Here is a 22925-nt window from a genome sequence, read left to right on the forward strand (position 1 = left end):
AAAGTCTTGCTCAAATTCTCGATTGGATTTAGGTCTGTATGACTGGACCATTTTAGCATCTAATTTCTATTGTTGCTCAAACTGAATGTTTATGGTCATCCTCGCACTGGAATGTGAATCTTTGCTTCACGGGGCTTCTGTAGTCTTTAAGACTTGGGTGTCCAGCTCCAGTCCTCAAAGGTTGGTGTCCTGCCAGCTGGAGATGAGCGTTTGCTCCAACAGCTGATTCAAATTGTCAAACTTCCTCCTCAAGACTCCAGAGTCCTGCTAATGAACCATCACCGGCCCTTGATGACTGTGTGTGGACACCAGTGGTTCAGGTTGACAGCCACATCTTTGTACGTTTGCTGCTGTGCTGGGTTGATTGAGCAGAGCTTTGTTCAGGACGTTGTTTAGTAACCTAACTCTCTCTCTCTTTGCTGTGATCTTTGTTCTTCATGGTGCTACTTGTTCATGAATGTTCTGTTTGGCTTATTCACATCAAATGTACCTCTAAATGTTTCTTCCAATAAACGTTGTTGGGGCGGATTTTAAAGCTAATCTAAATTCTGGTTGAGACCAAAGCAGAAAGATTTAATTCCACCTTGAAACATGGGTCCCAGTTTGCTTAACCCTAACCCATCCTTCAGCAGTGGGCTATTATGTAAGTCCAAAGAGAGGGAGTGAACCATTTACGGAGCAATTTCCTGCATGCTGGATAGTGTCACTTGCAGCTTGCTACCTCCAGATGACTCTTTCAATCCCTGGGGCCATGCCATCAAGAAGCCAAGGGTGAAGCAGCCGGGATGAAATATTAGCTCCCCCAAAGCCAAGATTATTGTCTTCACCTGGAAAAGTGAAGCGCGCACTTGGTGAGTGATGCAGTAACTTTGCTGGCCTGTTTTGATGAAGTGAGGGCTGACCTAAAAGGTAAATCTTACCAACTCATTTTCCTACCCTCACTGGTGGTCACAAAGTTTAGGTAGTGACCAAACAAACAAGATTGCTGATGCAAGCAGCCAGTGGAAGACAAGGATACGTTGGAGGGACCATGTGTCTCTCGGCTGGCCTGGGAAAGCCTTGGGATTCTCCCAAAGGAGCTGGTCCAAGTCACCGGGCAGCAGGAAATCTGGACTTTTTGCTAACTCTTGTCTCCCGGATTGAGGGTAAGACAATGGATGGGTGGACAGACGGGCCCTGAAGTTATCAGATTCCACTTCCTCACTGAAGGAAATGTTCTGCCTTGTGACTCAATGTCCCAAGTTGAAGTCAGCACTATTTCTTCACCATCATGGCGGTGTACTTCTTCCTTCTCTTGTGATAACAGATGGTGGCCAGAATTTCCTCAAAGTCATTCTCTGTGACTTCAACGAATTTCATTTTTGCTTGGCAGCCATATGGGCTGCATTACACAGACCTGGACTTTTCCAATTATGTGTCCTTTAATTCCCATTGTTCGAACTGAAATTTGCAGTAATTTTGGATATCAAAGTACTGCATGAGTATGTCACAAAAAGTCATGCAAAAACCATATGTCCCTTCACATTTATGTGCCACCTTTTCTCAGTCTATCACATAAAGTCCCAATAAAATATATCAAAGTCATTGGTTGCAGTTTAAAAACAAAACTCAGTGTGTGAATATTTCTGTAATCCTCTGTTAGATTGGAATTGAATTCAGAAAGTTAAACAATTTTCACCTGAGTCTGAAAGAAGCAATCACGATGACCTTCATATCTGTTCTCTGCTGAAAGTGGGGCCTCAGGGGATCTGAGTTTGCCCAACATCACCACAGCAGCCACAGCTTCTCCAGCAAGGTCCGATGTTCTCTTCCGAAATGATTTTCCAACTCCCTATTGTTCCTAAAATTAAGTCTGCGCTCGCTTTGTTCAGAGTGTGGCTCTTAGCAGCACGTTTAATCTCACTGGTATCCCCCGAGCTACACATAAACATTGGTATTTTATTTAAAATGCTGCTCCATTTTATGCATGTTAGGACAGAAGCGTACTTGTATGGAGTGGAATAAAAGCATTATGGGGTGATTTTACAAAAATACTAAACAGTACACTTGAAATCCCTGAAAAGCTAAATTATAGTCTCATTTTCTGTTCTCCCAAAGGGCAAATTGGAGCCCAATTCAAGCTTCTCCTATTATCTGTACTTAGATTTGTTTTGATAAGATGAATGGTTCAGGATTTTAAGCCTCTGCATCATCTGAGTGGGTTCAGACAGAGGTTTTTTATTTTTTCAGCTCTGGTGTTGAACCTTTAAACATTTTTTTTCTGTTATGAAAGGTTTGAAATAGTTGAAGCCTTGAAGGGTTTGTGAGGATTACAACGTTGTAGAGGGTCTCATGGTAGATACAATGCAATGAATAGAATGGGTTTTTGCAAAAAGCTCCATGAACACTCAACCTATTATTGAAATGTTCTTGATGACGACATTTTCAATTTGCAACCCCTGAAAAAACTCATAACCACATCTGCACATCCTGTTTGGCCGCTTTTGAATCCGAGGGGTTTTTGTTTTCCATGTTTCCGGGAACCGAATGGAGCCTGAATGCAGCATAGAAACAAGCAGTGAATCAGAAAGAGGACAGCATTTACCCTTGGTAGTAGAAAGAGTAAATTAAAATGTTAGTTTGATTGTGGCTAATCTCAAGAATGGTCTGAATTTGCAGAGCTGAGATGCACACAGGCGCTGAAGGTGACATCGACAGGTCCGCAGACCATCCAGAGGGCCGAGGGCGACAGCGTGACTTTGGGTTGCACTTACATAACGAGCTTGCTGGACACCGGAGAAATTGACATTGAATGGTCTGTGATCAGTCCAGACTCTACCAAGAAGGATCAGATGGTAAGATCCAAGATAACGTAAAGAAACGTCCTGAAAGCAACAAAACACTCAGGAAAACGAGTCTTTTCTTCTTATTCATCTTTGGTTTTACGTTCTGTTGAGAAAGAATGTGAACTCACTAAAACCTTAAGTGCTTCTCCTCACTTTGATGTCAGTACATGTTGGATATGAGCCTCATGCGTTTGTTCATGCAGAAGTATTTCCATCATAATCTTTCTTTTAAACTGCCTTCCTCTCTCTGGGAAGTATCTCTAAATCCAAGGTTTTTTTTGTTTTTTTTAAAAATTTGGCTAGAAAATCAAAGGATTTCTCCCTATTGAGAATCAGAACACAAGCAGCTTGAAAAAAATGTTGAGTGCAAATCCTAAAACTTGTAATTTAGCCATGTTTCTGCTTTTAAAAAGATTATCCTGATGTGAGGAGGCTGTACTTTCATTTTAATACCCAAAAGCAGTCAGACTATGGTTATATTTAAAATGCGATCAATTTTCGATCAATTTTCCAGACAAATTAAGAAAAAAATTATTTATGGTGGGGGGGGGGTGGTGGGAACAAAACACGGATATAGTTATAACTTTGCTAGAAAAATGTTAATTTCCCCAAATAAAATATTTTCACATTGTTAAGTTAGAAGTTTGCATAAAAAAAATCTGAAGCTTACTAGAATTGTAAAGTCAGTTTATTTTTCTGCATTGTGCACGTTTCTAAAATTTGAAAGCAAAATATGCTTTTAGCCAACTGTAAATAACCAAAACATCCCTCTTCTGAAAATGAAGTTCTGTGAAAAAGAACCGATTCCTTCTGTTTTTGCATTTTGGACAACTCCAGTAATTGATTTAACCATAAATTATCCTGTCTGCCAGAAAATCAACTAGTTCCTGACCTGCAGCTGAAGTGCATTCTCTTCACGCAGCAGGAGATTGATCAAAAATACATCTTAAATCCAGCTCTTAAGTGACAAAAATAGGAGGTTTCAAAGTGACTTCATCAAAGTCTTTTCTTAAATTCAATTGGGATGACTTAAATGGACCTTTCATGAGTCTCAATAAAGCAATTCTGCAAATGGGAGTGGGCCAAAAGTCATTCAGTGATTCAAAAATATGTATGAATTCATTCAGCTTGTTGTGGTTTAATATGAAAAGAATATTGATCAGAACTCTAAAACTCAGTATAAAATGAGTTGATTGGGTACAACTATTCAGAAGACTCATATAAATATGCAAGTAGATTTTCTTCCAAGCATTTGTTTAGTTGTGACTTTGAAAAACCTCAACAACGCAGATTTCTGAGAAATAATAGTTTGCAATGCTTTTCTAAAACACGAGTCAACAGGGGCCCTTTTACACATCTAAAAAAGATTAGAAGGAACACAGCAATTCACAGAAAGTCATTAGCATTCCTTTTGGGACGTGCGTTCTGACCCACAGATTTCCACGAGTGTTGCGATTTCAAAGCTAATTAAGCAAAAATGTATTTTTATCTAGCTGAATTTTTCTCCAGCTTGTTTGACTGGCACAGGGCGAACACTGAGTGTTTCGCTGCTGCTTTGTGAGAAAACTGCTCCCTGCTGTCTGGTTGGACGTGTGCCAGCATGAGTGCAGAAGCTGGACTCCACACTGAGCTTGCAGTGAAACTTGAACAATGAACCCAGAGAGCTTTGGAAAAGAGAAAGTTATAATTTTGGCTAGTTTCTGCTGAGATTCACATCTCTGATCAACAGTTGTTTTTAAAGATAGTTAACTTGATTTAATGTTTTTCTCATGTTGTTTTCCAGCTTTTGTCATACACCAGCGGCACCAAGTACCACCATGGAGGTCCGAGAGTTACTGAAGGCTTCAGCTTTGCTGCAAGCGATCCCTCCAAGGGCGACGCTTCTCTTTCCATCGCTCAGCTGTCACGCAACCACAGTTCTACCTACCGGTGCAAAGTGAAAAAGCCACCTGGAGTCGATACCCGCAAGGTGTCACTGGTGGTTAAGGGTAAGACTGGACATTGATCTGTCACCTGGCTGCATTATTTATGGGAGTCACTTAACAAAAGAGCTTGAGACGTTAAAATGTCACACCAATCAATCAATCGATCAATCAATTAAATTTTATTTGTATAGCACATTTCAGCGGCAAGGCATTTCAAAGCGCTTTACATAATAAACACAAAGTTATGCAACATAGAATCAATAATCAAAAACTACATTAAGTCAAGTGCCATAACAATGCAAATAAAACATTTTTAATATGTAGGTACCATTGCAGCCATTTCAGTCAATAATCATTAAATTTGTAATAGATTTCATGTCAAATCCAACTCTAAACAGGTGCGTTTTTATTCGAGATTTAAAGGAAGTCAGTGTTTCAGCTGTTTTACAGTTTTCTGGAAGTTTGTTCCAAATTTGTGGTGCATAGACGCAGAATGCTGCTTCTCCTCGTTTGGTTCTGGTTCTGGGGATGCAAAGCAGACCAGAACCAGAAGAACCTCGACTGGCAGCCAGGCTAAAAATACAAAGCCTTGTATGTTCAAGGGCTTTCAACGTTTTCACAACAGTCGCCTCACAGACACAGACTTGAGCGTGTTTTTCTGGGAGTTTATGTGATGGACCAACAGAAGTTCATCTGCCTAATGAAGTGAAAGTGATACACAGTGAACAGGCAGGTTAACATGCAGGATGAGCAGGAGCTCATCATTATTCTGAAAATCAGATTTTTATTGTTCTTCGCTCTCATTCTGCTGTAAGTGATCTTACTATAAGTTAATAATATTCCTTTATGTCACACTGCATGATAAAGTTAGGAAAGTTCTTTTTTGGTCCCAGTATTTGCTGCATGAATATATTTTTATATTAATTGCCAATTTTTGCAGGCTGAAATCTTACCAAGTCTTAGCAGATCATTCCATTTAATGTTGCAATGAATCTGATAAGCTGGTAACAAGCTGACAAATCACCACTAATGTTAACTTACTTTGCAGTTCACAGCTGTAGTTCCTTCTGCATGCATGACGATGAAAAAATCTTTTTAAAAATCATCCAAACTTAATTTGCTAGTATTTCCTCTTTGGGTGTTTTGTCTCAACATTTTGTATCGTTAAAATAACCTAAATAAAGCGATACCTAATAAGGTTATGTTAATTTAATTGTGAAACTTTAATAGTAACTAAAAATTAATCGCAAACGTCATCAGAGTAAGTGTGCAAAACAATTTTATATTGACATTGCCTTTTTCCATCCACACAAAATGTGACAAATGGGCATTTCATAGGTTTAAAATCTTTTCAGCACTGTTTTGACAAATTATGACAGTAAGACACAGAAAAAATCATAAAAATATTTATATTTTAAGACTCAGGGACACAATCATTATGGGATGAAGCGGCTTTGAAGTGACCTTGGATGAGAGCAGCTATTGTCAGGAAATGTTTTCTATAGTTGTACTAACATTGCAGTCATCGCCTTCGCTCATTCTGACCTTTAAAATCCAACTTGTAATGAAAGGTTTACAATCTGAAGAAAGCTCTTTGTTGATAACTTGCATAAGCAGCTAGCAGTTTCAAAGAGACGGCGATGAAAGGAAAGCTGCGAGGGAACGACTCGCTTCACTTTTCTACCAATTTAGATTGTTTTTTTTAGAAACTGATGCTAGATTTTATTAGAATTTAATTATTTTAAGCTGCTTGGCATTATTTTCTAAAATTAGGACTCGTTCATCTGATTTTAATTTAATCAAACTGAAATTAGTCTTTTTAATTTTTTGGATGTGTTTCTCTTTTCTTTGTTAGAAGGCACTATTTAGTTCATTGAGAATATTTCAAAGGGTTTTGCTTATTTACTCTCTTTCTCAGTCTTTCCCCTTCTTATCCAACACTTCAGCTCACCCTGCTGTAAATAAAATAAACGTGACAGAAATGGCGATGCAGGAAATACCCCGATGGTTTTGTGATTGCAGTAAAACCATCTGTACCTCGCTGCTGGCTGGAAGGAGGGGAGCTTGTCGGTGAAGCCGTTTCTCTGCACTGCGAGTCCTCTGAAGGATCCACTCCCCTAACATACAAGTGGCGGAGAGAAAGCAAAGACCTCATGCCTGCTGCTGCCACACAGGGTAAGTCTGACCTCTGTTGAGGTCATCTTGTTACTGCACATTACAACATGCCTGTGTGTGTGTGTGTGTGTGTGTGTGTGTGTGTGTGGGTGTGCGTGGGTGTGTGGGTGTGTGTGTGTGTGTGTGTGTGTGTGTTAAGTAAGTTTCTTTTTGGGGGCGATTTGCAGCGACCAACTGACCTGACCTGCATGTTTTAGGAGATGTGGGGGGAACCGGAGCGCCCGGGGAAAACCCACGCAAACACGGGGAGACCATGCAAACTCCACACAGAGGGTCTCTGTGAAGACGCAGCGCTAACCGCTGCGCCACCGTGCTGCCCACGTTTTTTTCATTTTGGTGGGGAAGGCTTCGTTATGCTTGTGAGGGTGTGTGTGTGTGTTAAGTAATCTGTTAATTTTGTGGGAGAGAGAGAAAGAAAGTTGATTTTTTTGGGTCCATTTGTGGATAAAGTCAATGTTTCAGTTTTTTAGGCTCTAATTAAGTTTTTTAGGCTCTTGTGGCCGTTATTTGGAAATTGGGAGAAGAGAGAAGGGAAAGACATGCAGCAGATTCCCCAGGACTGGGAATCAAACGCAGGTTGACAAACAAAACCTTTCAGTCACGTCCTAAACAAATGTTTATTGTTGTCATAGCAACCGCCTATCAAGATGGCTGCCAGTTCAAACAAAGAACGCTGTACTCTATATTTCCAGTGTTTTTTCTGGTTTGGTCACATGATCTGCAGACTGACAGACTTTTAAGAAAACTTTCATTGGCGACTAAAGCAGCAGGTCAATAGTGGTGGAACCAAAACCAGCTCTGTCTCAACTGTTTGCTGAAAGAACATGGAAGATGGTGAGGAATGTTTTAATAGAGAGCCTCCATCCTCATGTTTCATCAGTTTGAACCTCTGGGCTGATTAAGGCCTTATTGTTCCTCTGGTCACTAAGAACATCGATTAGGCCTCATTTATTGACAGTACAATTATTATTCTTAACCAGATTAAAAGCATTTATCTATGGAATGCTAAGTGTATGTATTGCTTGGTGCACATATTGTTGATATAGTTCAGGGATTCAAGGGTTTTTATTGTCATACCACCACCGGCCACCAGGGGCTCCCCAGCGTGCCCCAGCCCCAGGCCAGTGTGGCTCCAGGGTGGGACCTCATGTACGGAGAGAACAACCCCTGTTTCCAACGGTCGTATCATCATAAGGGATCTTTGGGCTGCACTTGGTCTGGTCCCTCACCTAGAACCGTCTGCACTGGGCAGCAGAACTCCTAGGATCACTGGGACACGCAAACCCCCCCACCACGATAAGGTGGCAGCCATGGAGGGGATGTGTGTGTGTGTGGGTGTGTGGGGGTGTGTGTGTGTGTGTGTTAAGGAAGTTTCTTTTTGGGGGCGATTTGCAGCGACCAACTGACCTGACCTGCATGTTTTAGGAGATGGGGGGAACCGGAGCGCCCGGGGAAAACCCACGCAAACACGGGGAGACCATGCAAACTCCACACAGAGGGTCTCTGTGAAGACGCAGCGCTAACCGCTGCGCCACCGTGCTGCCCACGTTTTTTCAATTTGGTTGGGGAAGGCTTGGTTATGCTTGTGAGGGTGTGTGTGCGTTAAGTAATCTGTTAATTTTGTGGGAGAGAGAGAAAGAAAGTTGATTTTTTTTGAGTCCATTTGTGGATAAAGTCAATGTTTCAGTTTTTTAGGGTCTAATTAAGTTTTTAGGCTCTAATTAAGTTTTTTAGGCTCCTCCCAATTATTTGGAAATTGGGAGAAGAGAGAAGGGAAAGACATGCAGCAGATTCCCCAGGACTGGGAATCAAACGCAGGTTGACAAACAAACCTTTCAGTCACGTCCTAAATAAAACCTAATTTTGACAAGTTTAGCAATAAAACACAGTAAAATGTGTTGGGAATTTCTTTTGGGGGCGATTTGCAGCGACCAACTGACCTGACCTGCATGTTTTAGGAGATGTGGGGGGAACCGGAGCGCCCGGGAAAACCCACGCAAACACGGGGAGACCATGCAAACTCCACACAGAGGGTAACTGTGAAGACGCAGCGCTAACCGCTGCGCCACCGTGCTGCCCACGTTTTTTCAATTGGGTGGGGAAGGGATCGAATTTGGGGGAAAAACGTAGCTGCTGTAAACGTCCTGCTGTCGGAGCGTCGCATGGCGCCCCGAACGCAGACGCTACAACCTTCCTGCGTCTGATTCCAGTCCTCAGTCTCTCTTGCATGTCTTGTTCCTTCTCTAAATGTTTTCACTCTTTTGTTTTCTTTCACTTCTTCAGTCTCAGAGTGTTACGAAATTTTTTCCAAATTGAAAATTTTGACTTTTTCTTCTCACCCTCCTGCATGGTGTCAATGTGTGGATGATCCAACTCTTCCATGCCAGTTTCGCCAGGGATCTCCTCCGTGGATTCTTGGTCCGTGGAACAAGGTCCTCCAGAAAGCGCCTCCTCTGAAGAATCCTCTTGGCTGAAAACTTGGACCAGGTCGAGATGGATTAGAGAACTTACCTCCTTCTCTTGGGAACGATCTTTGTCTTGCCTCAGCAGGTCAGAAATGACTTGGAAAGAGCCAGACAGATCCAGGCTGGCTCTCTCCAAGTCATTTTGCAGACAAGTCACCTGCTGTTGGTACTGCTCCGTTAGTTCTATCAAAGCAGTGATGTCCGTCTCGTATCTGCAGCTGAGATCTTTGTACCTACCGTCAGCCTTCTGCAAGTCATCCTGGGAGCTGCTGACCTTCTCCTGCAGGATCTTAACCTCTTGTCTGCTCTTTTCGAGGAGGACGGCGTTCTCGGCTCTGATGGTGTCGAGCGTCGCCTCGTCCTCCTCGGATTTCTGTTGATGACTTTCTCTGTCCTGTCTGATCTGCTGCTGCAGTTTTCTAACTTGCTGTTTTAGGGCACAAAACGTTCGTTCCTGGAGAAGCTGCTCTCTGTTACCAAGGGCTATTGTCTGTTGCTTTATCCTCTGCCGGTACGACTCATTCTGCTGCTGCAGATGGATGATGTCCGTCTCGTACCGGCAGAGGAGCTCTTTGTACAACCCGTCAGCCTTCTGCAAGTCATCCTGGGAGCTGCTGACCTTCTCCTGCAGGATGTTCATCTCTTGTCTGGTCTCTTCCAGGAGGACGGCGTTCTCGGCTCTGATGTTATGGAGAATGGCCAGGTCCTCCTCTGACTTCTCTTGATGACTTTTCCTCTCCTCTGTGATTTGCTGCTGCAGTTTTGCAACTTGCTGTTGCAGGGCAGAAAAGTTTTTTTCCTGCAGAAGTTTTCCTTTCTTCTCTCTGTTAGAAAGAGTGGTTTCCTTTTGCTCTTTCCTCTGCGAGTACGACTCAATCTGTTGCTGAAAATAGATGATGTCCGTCTCATATCTGCGTTTCAGCTCCTCAAATGAATAGAAAACCTGATCAAGTTCATTTAGGATCTGTTTCTCCCTCTTTTGCATGATGTTGATGTTTCTTGACAGGTTTTCGATGATCTCATCCTTCTCTGCTTTCAGGTTTTTGATTCCCTCTTCATAATCCTTCTGTGTTTGGGCCTCCAGCCTCACCAGAGCAACTTCAGCTTCGTACTTGGAGCTCAGCTCCTCGTACGAAGTCTGAAGTGCCTCCATTTCTTCCTGGAGGCCCTTACTCTTTTCTCTCTCTCGCTCCAGCTCTGCCTCCAGGTGGGCAGTCGCTGGTGGTCTTCGTACCTTCCAGCACTCTCCATCTCCTGGGGGGAGCTCAGCCTTCCGATCTCCCCGTGGGAGGCATTGGGCTGCACAGGAGGGAACCCGCCTTGGTGGTTCTGCTGGGCTCCCCTTCTCCCGTGGGGTCCAATCAGTTCAAAGTTGAATCTCGGTGAACGATGAGACATTTTTTCTCCTAATGCTTTCGCTAAAATCGTCGTTTGGAAAACTTCCTTAAAGAGCTTTGCGAGCGTCTGAACAAGTCAGGGGTATTGCAAGCAATGACCAGTTTGCAGAATTGTGTCACATACAATTCTCCACTTGATGACATCACTGATGGCATCAGCTGTGACATCACAGAATCTCCCTTTGCTGGTGGAGTGACATCATTCCACCACCAATTATCCTCCTGTTTATTCTTTACCTTGAAAACAAGAATAATTCCTGATTCATTGTTTTTATCCCGTATATCAGGAACATTCGACTCATTTCCATTTGGGGCCAGATAGAAAACGAGAGTGGGAAAGAAAACGTATCATAAATAGACGTAAACAAAGTTTGTAATGTTCTGGTATTGTTGTGGCTTGTTTATTGTTGTCATAGCAACCGCCTACCAAGATGGCTGCCAGTTAAAACAAAGAATGCTGTAATCTATATTTCCAGTGTTTTTTCTAGTTTGGTCACATGATCTGCAGACTGACAGACTTTTAAGAAAACTTTCAATGGCGGCTAAAGCAGCAGGTCAATAGTGGTGGAACCAAAACCAGCTCTGTCTCAACTGTTTGCTGAAAGAACATGGAAGATGGTGAGGAATGTTTTAATAGAGAGCCTCCATCCTCATGTTTCATCAGTTTGAACCTCTGGGCTGATTAAGGCCTTATTGTTCCTCTGGTCACTAAGAACATCGATTAGGCCTCATTTATTGACAGTACAATTATTATTCTTAACCAGATTAAAAGCATTTATCTGTGGAATGCTAAGTGTATGTATTGGTGCACATATTGTTGATATAGTTCAGGGATTCAAGGGTTTTTATTGTCATACCACCACCGGCCACCAGGGGCTCCCCAGCGTGCCCCAGCCCCAGGCCAGTGTGGCTCCAGGGTGGGACCTCATGTACGGAGAGAACAACCCCTGTTTCCAACGGTCGTATCATCATAAGGGATCTTTGGGCTGCACTTGGTCTGGTCCCTCACCTAGAACCGTCTGCATGGGCAGCAGAACTCCTAGGATCACTGGGACACGCAAAACCCCCCCACCACGATAAGGTGGCAGCCATGGAGGGGATGTGTGTGCGTGTATGTGTGTGTAGGGGTGTGCGTGTGTGCATGTGTGTGTGTGCGTGTCTGTTTGGAAAAGGAAGCACTGTGTTATTGGATCCTCTGTGCACAAAATCGATGAACCCATTGTCTTCCTGACTCCACAATAGCTGCCTATTAACTCTCTAAAAGGGATTTACTGTGGTTTTTACACATTATTGACATGATGACTCATCCAGGAGAAAAATGAAGAAGTAATGATTTGCACTCCTGAGATGAGCGTGCAATGTTTTTTTTGTGGTCTTTGGTGCATTGGCTGCATTTTTCATTGGCATTTTCTCCTCATCACAGGTTTAGCGAATTGTTCTTCACCTTGTTTACCACAAACTACAGACAGCGGCTTGCAAAAGTATTCACCCCCCTCGAGTCTTTTCCTAATATTTGTCGCCAGGATCATAGAATGTGTATTTTGTTGAGTTTTTTTTTTGTGATAGGTCGAGACATAGCAATGCACAAACTGTGTTAGCGCCACCTCATAAGCTCACTTTGACGGTTTATTTTTGTTAGCTGGGGGAGGAGGGAGGGCACAGCCAATCAGCTTCCAGGAAAATACGTCACATTTCCTGGATTGGCTGCTTTACAAACGCCAGCCAACAGTGCTAGCATTTTAGCGTATAGCCATGTTAGCTTCAAAACCTGTTTTTTTTGTCCTTGATAATATTTTATGTTTTATTAAATAAATTCACAAATTGATGAATTTCTTATAAATGATTCAGAGTTATGTTTCCCAATAAACAAATCTATGAATTCCAAATACCCGAAGGAGCCACTGTAGAAATTAAATTACCTGAAAGGTGTGGCAGTATTTGCCCCCCTTTACTCTGTTACTTGTGAATAAATCCCATTATTGACTTCACAGATTTGCCTTATATTGAAGAGCCTAACGGCTCTTCAATATAAGAAGAGCCTATATTGAAGAATGCTATTTTGTACAAAATTTGTAAGAATTTTGTAAGAAGCCTGAATTTTCTGCACTTTTTGTCACAAATGAAATACCGATATTCTGATGGATGTAACTTTAACGTCTAAGAAAAATCCTTAGATGACACTTTTGAATTGGAAGAGAAAACCTTTAGGTGGCTATAAGAGACTGGACGAAACATGCAGCTAGAGATTCAATGAAATAATCCAGATTAAGGAATTACAACAAAGGGCTCAATATAAAGGGCTCAGTGTTTGTCTGAGCGCTCATGCCACATAAAAAAGATTTTTCATCAGGTGGAGGGTGCAGAAAATTTCAATTGGTACCAATCTGAGCAGCTTACAGGGAAGTGTTGATGTTTTCGATGTGCGTTGCAGACGGGGAGCTGAGAATCAGCAACCACACACAGAGCTTTGCAGGGATCTACCTTTGTGAGGTGAACAATGCTGTTGGAACCGAACGCTGCAGGATCAGCCTGAGAGCCAACAAGCGTAAGAGGAAAACACACACACACTCTCTCACACACACACACACAGAGGTGGATGAGCCCCACATAAAATCATGCGGGGCCTCTTTTTGATTTAAGGCTCCTGTTTTGTAGCGTTTCCGCTCGGGGGACACGAGTGCGTCACTCTTAATGACGGCAGGAAGAGGTTGCTTTTAATTTCTAGAAATAACTGTATTTATGTAATGTTCTCATGTCAGTGTCTTTTTGCTGCTGAGTCACAAAGTCGCTGAAGCGTAAAGCAGAAATGAGCCTGCTTCCTGTTGTTTATCTGCCATCTTCTGCAGGGAAAGGTAGCAGCAGAAAAAAAAAGGAAAGCCTCAATTTAAACTACAGCAAATAACAAGACTGTATATGAGGGAGTTCAATAAGTCTATTAATACACAGAAAGAGCTCTGACTGAGATACAAAGCATGGCTGTGTCTCTTTGGGGATGAATGCAGGGGCTGAGAGCTCAAGTAGGTACGCTCAGTGATTCAGCCTGATATTTCAAAGAAAAATCATCTTTTATATTTACACTCCAGTGAAAAAACCCACATTGTTTTGGAATCTCAGTCTCCTGCCTCCTGAATCGTGGAGCGAGCTTATGACACTGACATCTTGTCGAGTCCTTGGCTCCTTGACTCGGCGCTCAGATTTTTGGCTCCAGGCGGTGAATAATTCATTTTCAATTCAAGCGCAGGCTTCAGTTCCAGACCAGAGGTTCCGGCCCTGCGGCTCAGGAACGCCGCCAAGGGGTTTCAGGATAATCACCAGGACATTATAGAATGAGTTTGCCGCATAACGTTTCTCTTTTTTTTCCCCCTCTGTCTCTCTTCTGATCGTCGTTTCTCTTCACGCTATGGGAACATCTCACACAAACTGGGGTGAAGATGTTTTTTTGTGAGCTGTATTCATGGAAGCACATCAGCTAAACTGGTCAAGACAGTGGAGATGATGGCGGACTTCCAGGGGACACTCATCCATACGAACACCGTGGCTGCTGTGAATCACTTTCTGTTCCTCTGAACCAGTACACTCATCCACAAAACAGAGCAGCACAAGACTGTAATGAACATTTAAGTCTGTGTAGATAGGAAAAGGGCAGCTAACATATTTGCAGACCCCACACATGCTGGACACTAACAGTTTAGACTTTTACTTTCAGGATGGCAGAGTTTGCAAACAGGAAAACTCTGCCATCCTGAGTTTTGGGTAGTTATCAATTTTCCAAAGTGTCTGAATTATTGATTATATTTTGTTGTGCAGATCTGAGGGGAGAAAACGATTAACATATAATCACTGAAGATGCAGCACTGAGTGGCTGCAGCGGCTGCAGCGAAGCTGCATGTCTTCCCTTTTCTCTGCACCATTTCCTGTTTACTCCCTGTTCAAAAAAGGCCGCTGGAGTCTAAAAGTATTTTTTTTTCTTTAAATATCTGCTAAACACGGACAGATCGTTTAAAGAGACATTTTTCTTTTCAGTTTCACACTTTGTGAATCAGGGTGTTGTTTTTAATAAACAGTTCTGAAATGATGTGTGGACAAAAGCCGCATTTCCTCTCGATAGGTCAAATAGAACAACCTTCACCTTTGAAATAAATAAACTGCTGTTTTCAATAAGTCCATACATATCTGTACAGTCCAGATTAAAATAGATATAACGCTGTTTTAAAAGATAGGAATAGAATCAACACCAGAGGTTTAAATTGTCATCATTTGTTAGCAAATCTTACGAAATAAATATGCCGTTGTATTCAGTAAACAATAATAATATACATCCTGATGTGGCTCATTGGTCGACGTTTTGAAATTAAGCTTCAAGCAGGTAACATACTCTTCAATAACCCCAAATTTTTGCTTTTTGAAACAGTTTTCTTTCGGTCTGCTGTGATATTCTAATTTTCAGTGTCATGTTTTCTTTCACTGTAAGTGGAAAATTATAACAATAAACAAAAATGAAGGTTTTCATCGTTCATCTGTGTATAAGTTTCATTAGAGATAAAGATGCTGAAAGACTTTTCAAAATTATACTCGTTTATTGAATTGCTCTGTCATGTGATATTCTGATTAATTTATTACTTTCTTAATCTCATGAGAGAAATTAAATTCAAATGGTGAAAAACATGTTTTTCCCCATTTTGTGAAAAAAAAAAAAAGATTTGACCTACTGTTATCAGGCTACTTCAGGTTTTAGATGAAGTCCAGCCTTTTAAATACGCAAACTATATCCTTAGATTCAAAGAAATGTTTAGATAAATCATTAAAAGCTAGAAAGGTGAATATGTATTTTATGCATCTCACCCAGAGCTGTGTAGTTTCTGTGTTACATTTACTTTGCCGAGGTTCAGCTGCTGCAGCGGACCTCCAGCTGTGCAGCTGCGAAGAGAAGCAACAAACATCAGCAGACCCAATTTGGCTGTGGGCCCGAGATTTCTTAGGAAGCAAGAATGACCGAGGTGGAGATAAAGGTGCAAGATTCCAGAACGTAGCTCATTCCAAACAGTTGCACCACAAAATCACCTCAAACATCCGTTTCATCGCCGTCGAAATGCTGCTTTGATTAGACGAGAGAGAGAGAAAAAGATCGGGGGAAGAGAGCTTCTATTGCCTAGAAATGAATTTCACAGCCTGCAACATCAGCAACAAATGCAGCGTAAAAGCAGACTAATAAAATAAATCTGTTTCCCCTGCTGGTTTTGCAGATCCCAACAGATCTGCAGTGATCGGGGGGAACGTTGTGGGCTCGCTTCTCCTCATCTACATCTTTCTGGTGTTTGCTGGGGTCCTGTACTGGAAGCTAAGAGACAGACGCCGCCATGATAAGGAGTTCTCCAATGAGATCAGGTAAATCCTGGCAGCTTGCGCTCGAGGAGTTGAGAGAGTCGATAACTAAAACGTCTGCAAGAACTCCACGTACCCTCCCTCGTCCTCCTTTCCATTTAAAACTGAAGAAGCTTTGTGAAGTCGAGGTTAAGTAAAATTTCAAATCAGAACCAAAAAAATGTTGAATAAAAACATCAGAAAAAACTGAAACACTCAGAAATAAAGCAGCTCTGAAAGAAATTAACGGGCAATTCGTCATGCAGGAGGGATGAGTAAATCGTAAACAAGCAGTTTCCTCGACGAAAACAAGAAGTTTAGTTCTATTCACTGTCTGCACACTCTTTCACAGTTTTTCTGAAAACAATTTTGCAAAAACTTCAGCCTTTGTGTGACCAAAGCGCTAACGTAGTTCAGTAGACAGAATCTTAAAGCACAGAAAAACCAACCCTTCCTCAATTCAGGCAAATGATCAACAGTGAATAAAGCTCAATAATGAGTTCTGGTAGCACAACACACCACCCTAAACCAACCATTTCCCTGGTGCTATTGAGATCCTTATCTATGCAAAGAATAAGGAAGTTGGTCAGAGTGGATTTAAAGATCGATCAAAGTTGATACAGAGCAGGAAATGTTACAGGTTTGGCTTTAACTGGTTGTTTCCTGGTCGGCTGCCATCAGATTCGTCTCCATTTGCAGATCCTGCGCTGCTCTTTCCCCATTTTTTTAAACCAACAGTCATGGTGCAAGCCGGATCACACCAAGTACACACGAGATTCGATTGGCTTTACGCCAACACCATCTAAACCACAATATTCAGTTTGTGATGAGGCCGTAGTAACTGGAACGACGGCAAAATGGAAGCTGATGCAAAAAACGCCAAAAAAAACAGGTTGATGTAATTAGGCATCAGATCATGAATTGGTGTATAAAAATAAATTGCACACATGTCTGATTATTGGTTATCCAGATCTCACTAAAACCAAGTGAACCAACCAAACTAAACCAGAAGGCAAGTCACATATAGCGAGCTATTCCTCTGTAAATAATCTCCTGGTCTATATATACCAAATGTACCCAGAGATTTTTGACATACTCACAAAATAACACCATCTGACATTAGCTGACTAAACACAGAATTGACACTTTAGAAGCTCCAGAAAACTTGAGACGGCCAATATCCTATAAATCTGCACTACATTAAGTTAGTCTATCGCATTAAATCACGTTAAAGATTATTGCTGCAACATGACAAAAGGTGGGAAACCTTTTGTCAACACTGTATCTGCTAAAGTTTCACTGGTCTGCAGATAATGTAATTCCATTTCAGCGTCTCAGTTAATTGTGTTGCCTAAATGCAGATTTTCTGTCTGAGTGGGAAAGCGGTCGGATGCTTTGGCGCCGTCACATTCCCCCCGCGAGTTTCTGCCTGACACTTGCGGCGTACTGTTCTTTTAAACTTTGGAACAAGAGTTGAGAGAGACATCCAAATTCCCCCAGAGAGCAATAAGAGGACGTTCCCAGGTGCTGATTACTAATTGGGAGCTTAGCAGCAGATTTGTACAAACGCCCCGACTGCTCCTCTTCCTCCGGGTACGCCTCCACAGCTGTCTGTGTTTCAGACACTAAAAATGTCTGATCGAGTGTTTGAAATGTTCTCTCTGACTCAAAACTCTTTATTAGACTCTGTTACTTCCTGCATTACGACTGGGTTTGAGACTCGCTGTACATTTGTGGATGAACCTTTGGCTGCGGTTGAGTCCTTTGCAACTCTAGATTATTTATTTGATTTCTAATCTCAGCTAGACATTTACCACATTGTTGCTTTTATTGACAACAACATCCTGGCATGACATTTTTGAGAAGTCTAACTGGTAGTGTTTCATGGCCTTGACTTAGTTTTTGAGCACATTTCTCAAATGTTCAAGCGATTCAAGGTTTTTCCACAAGCTTGCTTTCTCTGGCCCACAGCATGACGCATCCACAACAATCCTTATCGCGTTTCTTCTCCTTGTGGTCAAACGGCTAAATGTTCATCTGCACCTCCTGAAATGTAAAGCCAGTTTCTCTGTGGAGAGTTTTGTTCCAGCAGCTCGAAGGTAGAAAAACTCAAGAGTGTTTTAAACAGCAACATCCAGCCAATGTTGACCGTTTTGTTCATTATAAAGAGCTTAAAGCGACTTTCAGCCTTGCCAACAGAAGTTATCAGATTTATTCCCCCCACCCCCCTCAAAACATACATTATTGATCTACTAAAGCAAACATAGTGTGCTGGTGGAAGCCTTGAAATGGCATAATCATGCAAGTTTGCTTCCATTAAATTCTTATCGTCGGTTTTATTTGCACAATAGTCTGAGTGAGCGTTCATTCAGTTTTCGGTAAACATAATTCCTTCGGGTAATCCCCCTCGATAAAACCCGACTTATTGCATCCTCAAATATTGTCGACGTTCCTGGAAGAGATGTGAAAAGCAGCAGTCAAATAAATCTTCCAGACTTGTTTGTCACAGTTTTTCTTGCGGTGGATTATGGCCGACAGTTGGTGAGCATTCAGTTCAACACAGATCTGTCTTCCTTGAAACGCTGTGCTTCGTTTTCCAGTTTATTTATTTATCTTTTTCCCACAAGGGAAAAAAAAGTTTGCGGTTGCTAAGTTACACTTCCTGGAATTTTTATTGTAAACTATAATTTAAAACAATGTAATTTTTTATTAATTTAAAGTGGGAGAACATAAAATCCACTTTTATGAGCTTTACAAGATGCTATAATGTTATTTCTTTATCAGCAACATACCTGGAGTTGCAGGTTTTTCCAGGAAACTTCTCTTTAGAAATGCTGTTTCCAAGCTGAAGTTCCATCAACTCTCCTCTGCAACTTTTCCACATTGCTCCTCCAGACTAGTGGCAGCAGCTATTAGCAAACAATCACTGAGTTTGTCATTCAAACTACATTTCAGTGGAAAAACTAGAAAACATTCTAGAGGAACGTTGTTGTGATGTCATGCTGAAAGCCTTGGAAAGAATAAGAGATTCTTAAAGAGACAGAGGCCCAATTTCAAGGCATTATATTGATTTGTCATCAGCTTTTAACTTAAAAAAAAGTGACAAAATTAAAAATGCTTCCATTCTAGTTGTTTTATATTAATTGTCAGAGGTGGAAGGTGATCTTAGAACCTGGATTCAAATCGTTTCTTCTACTTTCTACTTGTGGATTCTTTCTGGATAATCTGGATTCCTCCCACAGTCCAAAAACAAAACTGCCAGGATAAAATGAATCAAACATGCAGTGAGAAAATGAGTTTCTGTCATTGAATTTATGTGGATTTGACATAGAACTCAAAGTTCTGCTTCTCTTTACCGGTGACTTGCACATCTTTACTTTGGTTCTTAGCAACAAAATACAGCCCATTGTTACTTATTGAAGATTTGAGATTTCCAAAAACAAAGGAATCTAATTTTGCATTTTTTACGTTACATTTCTCTGACATTCGGAAAAATATGGTTTACTTATTTTAGCACAACTCTGGTTTTACTTGGCCTATTTCACAGCCCTATCCTGTAATAGATTTTATTCTGGAAAGACCTTTGTGTTATTAACCCAAATATCCCATTTAACTTTTAATAAAATGCAATTTGCTGCCATTTTGAACTTATTACTCTGAGTTTTTGCATGCTTGTCCTCAAAACTGAGTTTTTCTTTGGTCCATTAGGTTTGTTTGCACAGAAGAGCACAAATAAATGTCACATGGTAAATAAGAGCCAAACTGAGGTGAAATTAGTTATTTAAGTTCGAATCAATTTGTAATTAACATTGCTCGAGTGAAGACTGCCGCCGTTTTCAGCATGTCTTTACGGATTTCCACCAGAGCGAGGCATTAAATAAGATGATTAATTTAGTTACAGACAGTTTTCAAGAGAAGATTGCGTTCAAATATCGGCGTTTTCTTTCCCGAGGGGTTCCCTGCTGCTCTGAAACGCCACAAAAATAGAAATGCACGACAATGAAAAGCACGGCTGCTCAGAGGGGACCATCTATAACTGACCCTACGTTTGACATCTCTGGAAGGGTTTCTCCTTTTGTAAATAAACACCGTCTCCTAAAACCTGCTGCACTGCACACAACAACAACAACAACAACAAAAACCCCACAGGCTTTCAAAGTAGACACTGAAATGTGAGGCCCGTCGGTGTGGGAGGACAGCGTTGCACACAGGAAGATGCTGTCCTTGGCAGTGCTAGTGTGGACTTGCCCATGTAGAAGAAGTTCAGTTCTCCTCACAATAAAAGAGCATCGCAGAGAAAAGCCTGGGGTTACAGGAAAGTTTCATGAAAGTGAGACGAGTCAGCGACACGTGAAACTTTCACAGCACTAATTCCAGCAGTTAGTCGTCAAAAGCAGCAGCAGCAGCAAAAAAAAAATAAAAAAAATTAAACTTTCTTTCTTTCTTTCAAGTTCATACGAGCGAGGCTTGAGCTTACACCTATTAAAAGCCAGTGTTGTAACCATGCAGACGAGGGCAGCTATCAGCTACACGTCGCAGCCGCAACAAGACGATAGACGTGTTCGAGTTGAAGTGTGATCACAGAATCACAAAAGCTCATTGTCATGAATTTCACATTCATTTTCAGAGTCGATGCATTTCAACCAGTGTTTGATGTTTGTGTTCAATATTTTCTGTTATTTTTATTTCAAAGGCCTAATTTTTTTTTTTTATTATTTATTGAAAGTACATATAAAGTCATAGTTTTTTTTTTTTTTTTGATGAAGTCAGGAAGAGATTGGTTTTATATTTTTAAACTGAGCAGAACAAAATGATGTTTTCCACTGCGACAAAGATAAGAGAAGGTTAACTGAGCAAACACCGGGGCTGGAGAGGCAAAACAATGAGCTGAAAGACACTTTATTCAGCTTTATGAATTCAAAACCTGATGTGGAAAATTAAAACTGCAGCCAATTAGCTTCTGTGACTCTGTTTAGTGGATTTAAATGACTTGTTGGTTGATTTTTAGATGTATTATTATTTGAAATGCAAAACAAAATATATCAAATCTACTTTCTGCAAATAAGGAGCCAAAATAAAAATGTTTTTTGTTAATGTTGCCTGCATGCTTAGTGAACAGAACACATCGACTAAAATAACTTCACCAGCAGAACGAATAAAAATGGAAATACTGCGGCGTGAACCATAAGATTTAATTTTGTGAATTTTGTTTGCAGGCTCTGAATTATTTCTTGATACACAAAGAACCCCAAATAGCACTTCCAGAAAAAAAAAAACCACCTGGGGGAAGAATTTTCCATCTCAATTCATCAAAAAAGGTTTTACTCCCAAGAACTGGATTACAAGAGAAAATAGGACAAAAATCAGTCGTTGGTGGTGTTGTTTTTGACTGAAAGGTACAAAATAAATCCAAGTCACTACTTGCACCATAACTGTATGCAATTGGAAAATATCTGCTAAAAGTAACCAGAGTTAATATTACGCTTGAGCAGAGGAGAAATCTTAGAAACTAAGGGAATGAAACGGGCAAAAAGCTCCAATTCTTAACTAGAATCCGATTTGGAGCAAATTTAGTTCTGCTCAATCTATTTTATTCCAACATATCACAATCACAATCGTTATTGCCATACAACATAGTTAAATTGAGTTTATCAGGTGATAAAATTTGGGGGAAAAAAAAGAAAAAGGAAACAACGGTTCCAACAATAACTTTGTCCCAGGAGTTATTGGGTCAGAACTGCTTTCTCTTGACAGAAACCAAATTGAAATACATAGACAGTAACTGAATTAGGGCACAAAATAAATGGCAGCGGCTCCATCGGTGGGTTCAAAGAAACACAGAAAAGCACAGAACCATTGGATTTAAAGTTTTGTCCTGAATGTTTTTATCCTTAAAGCTTCACGTTTGTGTCAGTCATCTTTATGAGAAAAAGCTGGACCTTAAAGAACGAGCAGGAAAGGGAAATGGATGATGATCTCAGCATCTCTAAAGGAAAACGCATGAAATGATTCTCAAACCAGTGGGTTTGGTGCTTCAGTGTTCTGAGACTTAAAGATCTTTTATTTGACGTTCAGTTGGAAGCAGCTGCTTTCTTTTGTTTCTGTCTCCTCAAAATACTTCAGTGTCACTTCTTTCTTCTTCTTCTTCTTCTCCTTTTGTGATGTTTGACAGGGAGGACGTGGGGCCACCTGACAGCCGCCCGGTGAGCCGGCACACCGGTCTGACCCCGCAGACCGCTTACAGCTGGGCGGATCAGAACCGTGTCGGCTATCTCACACACAACCCCTCCAGCTACAGGCAAGGACGAACAGCGGCGCAACATGCAGCGGCTGGAGACGACGGCAAGCACCGATACGACGCGGGAGGACTTTAACCTGGACACTGCAGGGCAGTTTGGACAGGAAACAAATACATAGAGAAGTTAAAAGCACATGCAGGTCAAGATTTTCAAAAGTAGCAATAAACACAATTTTGATACTTAAAAAAAAAGTCTAAAGTATATATATGCAGAGGTTCCTTCAAGCATTTATTTCTGGTAATTTTGACGACAATGACTTACAGATAATAGAAAAACCCAAATTCAGTTTCTTAGAAAATTTGAATATAAGATATAATTTTTAAAAGTACAGGAACATTGAGGCCTGCAGCATCATATGAGGAGTTCCCACTTGAAATTATGAAACCACACAGTTTACAAGCTGATAAGCATCAAAATATATGAAAGGAAAGTTTAGTGGAAGGAGGAAAATAGTTGGAAAATACTATATTAGCAACAA

The 22925-nt window shown here is 41.1% G+C and overlaps 1 protein-coding gene across 1 annotated transcript; it reads left to right on the forward strand.

Annotated features, from left to right (window-relative positions):
- The first annotated feature begins 1030 nt into the window (after window positions 1-1030).
- On the forward strand, window positions 1031-22608 carry LOC129366665 (coxsackievirus and adenovirus receptor homolog). The gene is made up of 7 exons (XM_055040636.1): window positions 1031-1145; window positions 2659-2834; window positions 4609-4813; window positions 6773-6925; window positions 13219-13332; window positions 16031-16172; window positions 22321-22608. The coding sequence occupies exons 1-7, from the start codon at window positions 1031-1033 to the stop codon at window positions 22520-22522; spliced, it is 1107 nt and encodes a 368-aa protein (XP_054896611.1). The 3' UTR covers window positions 22523-22608.
- Window positions 22609-22925: the final 317 nt, after the last annotated feature.

Source organism: Poeciliopsis prolifica, unplaced genomic scaffold (assembly GCF_027474105.1).
Source record: "Poeciliopsis prolifica strain line A6 unplaced genomic scaffold, Auburn_PproV2 SCAFFOLD015, whole genome shotgun sequence".
Classification (NCBI taxonomy): domain Eukaryota; kingdom Metazoa; phylum Chordata; class Actinopteri; order Cyprinodontiformes; family Poeciliidae; genus Poeciliopsis; species Poeciliopsis prolifica.

Bases quoted from the DNA above. Each gene is read 5' to 3' on its own strand.
- LOC129366665 (XM_055040636.1), top strand. From the start codon at position 1,031: ATGTGTCTCTCGGCTGGCCTGGGAAAGCCTTGGGATTCTCCCAAAGGA. The intron at 6,926-13,218 runs GTAAGTCTGACC...TGTGCGTTGCAG, and splicing joins GCCTGCTGCTGCCACACAGG to ACGGGGAGCTGAGAATCAGC. The intron at 13,333-16,030 runs GTAAGAGGAAAA...CTGGTTTTGCAG, and splicing joins CAGCCTGAGAGCCAACAAGC to ATCCCAACAGATCTGCAGTG.